The 6,000-nt window shown below is 40.2% G+C and overlaps 1 protein-coding gene across 1 annotated transcript; it reads right to left on the reverse strand.

The window, feature by feature from the left end:
* Window positions 1-1,057: 1,057 nt before the first annotated feature.
* Window positions 1,058-4,299, reverse strand: LOC104798991 (NAC domain-containing protein 62). The gene is made up of 6 exons (XM_010521275.1): window positions 3,876-4,299; window positions 3,150-3,430; window positions 2,549-2,836; window positions 2,132-2,455; window positions 1,750-1,974; window positions 1,058-1,570 (listed from the first exon to the last, which is right to left on the reverse strand). Exons 1-6 carry the CDS (start codon window positions 4,039-4,041, stop codon window positions 1,388-1,390), a joined length of 1,467 nt encoding a protein of 488 aa, XP_010519577.1. The 5' UTR covers window positions 4,042-4,299; the 3' UTR covers window positions 1,058-1,387.
* Window positions 4,300-6,000: the final 1,701 nt, after the last annotated feature.

Here is a 6,000-nt window from a genome sequence, read left to right on the forward strand (position 1 = left end):
ATCAATGAAGAAAAGGCAAGACAAATATTGAGAGGATATTACGACAAGCACAAGAAGGAGTTTATAAGGGGTGTAAGACTCCATTACAGAACTTGGCGAGAATAAGATTCGAGAAAAGGTTTCTGTAATAAGGTTAAGAGTTCTTGTACGGGAAACACTGGTGAGAGTGATCTGAGAGAAAGTGAGGTACACTTGAGGGGAGCCTTGAAACAACAGGTGAACCATTTACTGAGCCTAGACTAGATCTGGGGTAACACGGGGTGTGCGTTGCACACAATGTATTTGGGGGCTGATAAAATTTCTTGTGATACGGGATTCTGCTCAGGGGGAGTGAAACGAGTGTGAGTGAGTATTACTTGGAAAGCTTTAAAGTGTACTTGACTCTTATCAAAAAAATAGAATCAGTTTGGGAATTCTTATTTCGCAATATTGTGTGAGTGTGTTTTTTCATATATAACTCCTCAACAGTATATGTAATATATATAAATATAAATTACATAAAAGATTTATTAAATCCATCAATTTACTCTAAAATAAATAATAATATATATATACATTCGTACCTACGTGTTTTGGTAAATACATATGTAGATACATACATAATCATATATATTAAAATAGTGCATTTAACAAAACCAGGAAGTAATTTAATATAGGAGACGGACAAAAAACGCATTCAACAAAGACGTAACAAGTTAGACAAGATTGAGACAGTGGAGATGAACACACATACATACATACATGCATGCATGCACGCATGATGCATGTATTCGAACGTAACGTGTGACGAGACAACGTGCCTTGTTACTCTTTCTCCATTACAACACATTTCTTCTACATGCGAATTAGAGAAGAAGATGGCCTGTCCGCCTAAAAGCAGGTAAGACGTTCAGTTTAGAAATGGACCGGTCCGTTGTCTGAATCTCAATTTTAGTTATTCTACCTGAAACAAATTTGTTTCAAAATTAAATCGAAAAATATTCGATCCATATTCACTTCGATCTATTATTCCACCAGATTATTCGGTCTCTTCGCGGAAAAGAAAAAAGAGAAAGGGTTGATGTTCAAAATCATCCATAAAATATCAGAAAGTTCACCATGGACATGCAACCCACCGAGCTTCGAAAGCTCCATGTTCATCAAAGGTCTCGTCCTAAGAAAGAACCCTAAGAACAAAGTGGTTTGATCTCCTGTCATCTTCTCCATACATCCATCTCTCTCTACTACTTCTAAATTACATACACACAGCTACCTACTACCGGTCCTACCCCGGAGAGGTCCAGCTGAAAAAACCAAAAGCTTTCAAGGAAAACGATCCCGGGTTTATCTCTATGTACAATGGAAAACGAACGAGATGACGTCACCGACGTCGTGGAATTTGGTAGCTTCAGAAGAGATCTGCGGTCAGACTGCCGACAGACATCAAGAACAAGACCGCAACAACAGCTGCCCTCAGCAATCCCCCATAGGAGCAAGTCATCGACGAGATTTTCTTGAATATGAAACCGGTGTTCTTCGTTCTAACCTTTTCGATCCCCTCCTTCGAGGCTGTCCTGGTTGTTTCCTCAATCTGTGCATTTTGTAATGGTTAAAAGGTCAGAACTCCAAACGGGTTTGTAATAGTTCGACAAGAACAGCTACTGTCTTTGCTGTTTGGGATGGATTCGATTCCAGCGCAAATCATCCCCTTTTCAAACCCTGTTGCACCTAACGTACTGGTTTCTTTGGTTATCAAAACTAAATTCTCACCTCTTTCTCGATAAAACGAGGTTCTGGTTGATTTTCGGGCTCCAGCTTGATTCCATTCAGCCTTTTCTGGAGAAGCAACCTTCTCGGGGCAGTACCCTGCGCTGCAAAATCGTTGATGAAAGATTGAGCTGGTGAATGCCTCCTCGGCCTGATCGTGATTCCTGTTCCTGAGCTGAGATGATCAGCCGGTCCTGAGCTCAAGGGACCAGGGCATGCCAGTGTTTCCTACAAACAGAGGAAGTACATTTCGAGTTAAGTATTGTTGCTCCAAATGATGACACGTTTTTTCTGCGATCGAGATTAGCTATTGCAGTCAAAAACCATGATTTCTGACGGTGAAAGCGTATAACTGACGTACGAGTTTAGGGTATTTCCCACGAACCTGCTCTTGGGCCGGTGGTGCTGCACTGCAGAACCCACTCTGCAAAACATATTCTCCTCTCTCTGGGATTGCAACTGTGCCGGACAACTCATCCGGGTTTTCAAGGATTGAATCCAGAAACTCGGCCATAAACGAATCTTCATCATTTGTGCCATACTGAGTCTGGATTTGAAGGCCACTGTGGTTGCTGAACAAGTCACTCGAGCCAGGTTGAAATGCGTTGAAAGATGTTCCAAGCTCCGATTGCACCTGAGAGTGCAGTGGAGAGAACATTTTGAAATCCAGAAACTCCGAGTCTAAAGGCAGCCATTTGAGATCTTCAATCTGTGGATCAGTGCAAGAAAATAAGTTAAAACACATTATCACATAACCTATGAATTGGAAAAAGACAGGATCCTGTCTATTCGAGAATCTCACCTCAGCAGATGTAAGTTCGGCGGGTTGGTCACAAGGTTCACTTTGATCACTGTGACACTCTGCAGCCACTCTCAGCGAAGATTCTGCGACCATGATAGGCTTTCTGTCAAGTGTTTCTGGGGCTAGAGATACCTCGGACAGCTCGTTCTCAGACTTCAGCTCATCAGCGGAAGATTTCGCAAAAGTCGGAGATGAGATAGCAGGTTCAACCTCATCAGACTTCGAATCTTCTGCTGTAGCATTCTCGTCTTGTTGTTTCTTGAACAGTTTGCATATGACAAATGGATTCTGTACCCAAATGATCCAAGAACCATATCAGAAAACAAAGATTTCAAATAACATCAGAAAATCCAACCAATACGATTTCAAGGATTAGGACATTTATAAACCCTAAACCCAATTTGCATATGACAAATGAATTCTGTACCCAACGATCCAAGAACCAGAATAGAAAACAAAGATTTGAAATAACATCAGAAAACTCAGTTGAACCCCGCCCCCCATTGTCAAGTTGCTTGATTCATCGTTTGGTCATGGCAAAACGCAAGCACAAGAACCGAAAAACCGGATACTTCATGGCCCGGATGACACGGAACATTACCTGACCAGGGTTAGTGCCGGCGAGGTCCTTCTCAGTGGCACGATACTCGTGCATAACCCAACAAGTACGAGCCCCCTTGGGAGCCCGACCAGTGTAGAAGACCAGAGTCCTCTTAACGCCGATAATGTTCTTGTTAACTGACTTGATCTTGCGGTCCTTCCCCGTTGCCTTCCAGTAACCAGCCACGGTTGCCCTGTTCATCCTACTTCCGTTTGGGTACTTCCGGTCCAACGGACAGAAGAAGAGCCACTCCGAGTCTTTTGTCTTTACCACAGACATATCTACAAGAAACCCACACGAGAACTCACATCAGAAGCTGTGTAACTGGAAACGTAGACTAAATATAGTAAACGCCCACACAGAATTCAGGGGTAAACTCATATCTAACTAATGTCAGGTTCATCAACACCAATTATCTGTGGATGTTACATTTGAGAATAACACCGCGAGAGAGAAGAAATATATTTTTTCTATATCAGGAACCCTAAACTCAAATTACCAAACAAGACGGGATTAAAGTGAAATTGAGATTAAGCAACTCATTTTAAGGCAGTTTCCATAAAAACATACAGGAATTACAATAATTTGACTCAATGTTCACTAATGCTCTCAGACAAAGAACAGGGACGAAAATCAAAAGTTATAGAAGTAACATAGAGATTTGAGCTTTTAAAAAAGATCTAGAATTTCTGGGGGGGGGGGGGGGGGGGGGAGAGAGTATAGTACCGGGCAAATCCCAGGGCTCCCATTTGCAGATATCGACCTCTCGGATGATTCTGACGTCGTCATCATGGCCGTTGATCTTCATACGGAGATAGTACCGGACAAGCTCCTCGTCCGTTGGTCGGAATCTCAATCCCACCGGAAGAGAATCCAGCGACAACACTTCCATGTTCAGATTCAAAGATGCGATTTCGAGGAATAAGAAAAAAAAACCCAGATTCGGGTCTACGAAAAACGGAACTGAAAAAAGAACTCTAAATTCGATCAAAGATGCGATTCAGAGGAATCAGAAGAACAAAAAAGTAGATTCGAGTGTGCAAAAAACCCTAAACTCGACACGATTTGGATTGGTAAAGTGGAGAGGAAGAAGTAAACTTTTTTTTTGGAAGCCTGAGAAGAGTGGCGACGAAGAAATGTCAGAAAGGATAAAGAAGCGCGTGAAGAAGATGTGTTGACGCGCGGAAATCCATAAACCACGTACACTCCGCGTAGAGGAAGACACTGAATTACCGGATTTACCCCTCAAGTAGAGGACAGGACGCCGTTGGTTGGTTAGTAATATCGTAAAAATGCAGAGGTATATTAGGAAGTCATGAATTGAATGATGGATTTGTCACACAACGAATCAGATAACGACACGTGGTGATAAGGAAGCTTCCCGGAATCTATTCGCTGGGTTCCTTGTTTGTTCAGTCTGTCAACCGCGAATCTTGGACTAGTTCGGTCTTATTTTTCCCAATACAATGGGCTTTTCATTCTCTTATACATATTGATATATATATGTATATTCAATTTTAGAATCCGCAATTACAATTTTATAGAAGCTAAATTCTAAATCCTATTAAAAATATTTCCGTTGTAAAAATTCGAAAAGTTGAATATGTTTTCTTCACGTTTCATTAAATAAAGAACAAAAATTACTTATTTAAGACTTTGAATGGAGATGGCTTTTATTTTGAGTTTTTGGTTTTTATTTTGGGTTTTTGGTTTTAGTTTTTGGATTTTAGTTTTTAGTTTTTGGTTTTTGGCTTTTGGATTTTATAATATTTGAAAACTCCAAAATAGTAGCTTTTGGTTTTTCATTGATTTTTTCACTAAAATGGATGGAATCAAATATGCAGTATTTACAGACAAAAGGTTTTTCCGGCAGCGGCTGACTCAAACCCAACGGTTTTCCAAGTTTTTAGGAAAAGTAATTTTGTAAAAATTTGAATGTTATTTTTTTTGTTTTTGAATTCTAAAAACTCCAAAAACTCCTACCATTCAAGGCCTAAATACAAGAGTATAAACAGAAATCCTTAAAGGTACGAACACAATATTTTATGGGTTCTTATTTTTTTCCCACTATTTTATGGGTTCTTATAAATTTGAAAATGACTAAAAGCTCCTTCTGTATCACACGAATAATTCCTCGTACCACCAGTTAGAAGATTTTTTGGTCCATTTCGAAAAATAAAATAAAAAAGCAAAATTTGATGTTCTTTCTTTAGCAGATGCTAGTTTCCACATATAGAAAAAACATACGTGTCATTTCATTTGAGGATATATCCAGAATCTGTACATCCCTAATTTGGTTTCCTATTCAAACGGGAAAACCTAATTTTGGCAAATGGGAAACATTCAAAGGAAAAAAGACCAAAAAACTCCATGGAAATCGGAATGGCCTTCACCTATATAAACCCTAACTTGTTCTCTGCATTTTCCTCATCCTTGGGTTAACAATAATAAAAATAAGAATCTGAAAGATCGATATTTTTTTTTCTCCTTCATACTCCACAGCCCAACCCCACGAAAAAAATATTTAAACAAATAACAAAAAAATAATAATAATGGGAGGCTGTGCCAGTAGACCCAAGGAATCAGACATGAAGGAGGAGGGTTCTGTTCATAACAAGCCTGAAGCTGAAGCCCTTTCAGTTCAGGTAATATACTGCTTTAGGGCAATGTTATTCTCCGACAGATTATTTCTATAACTAATATTACGATCATATTTGCAGGAGAAAAACACAGAAGGAGGTGAGAATCAGAAGGAAACAGAGGCTGAGACGACCGCAGAAACAACTGCTGAGGACGCCAAGGAGACCGCTCCGGCCGAGGAGGCAGCAGCAGCGGCCGGGCCCGAGGCCGC

The sequence above is a fragment of the Tarenaya hassleriana genome, unplaced genomic scaffold (genome assembly GCF_000463585.1).
Source record: "Tarenaya hassleriana unplaced genomic scaffold, ASM46358v1 Cleome6, whole genome shotgun sequence".
In the NCBI taxonomy this organism is placed as follows: domain Eukaryota; kingdom Viridiplantae; phylum Streptophyta; class Magnoliopsida; order Brassicales; family Cleomaceae; genus Tarenaya; species Tarenaya hassleriana.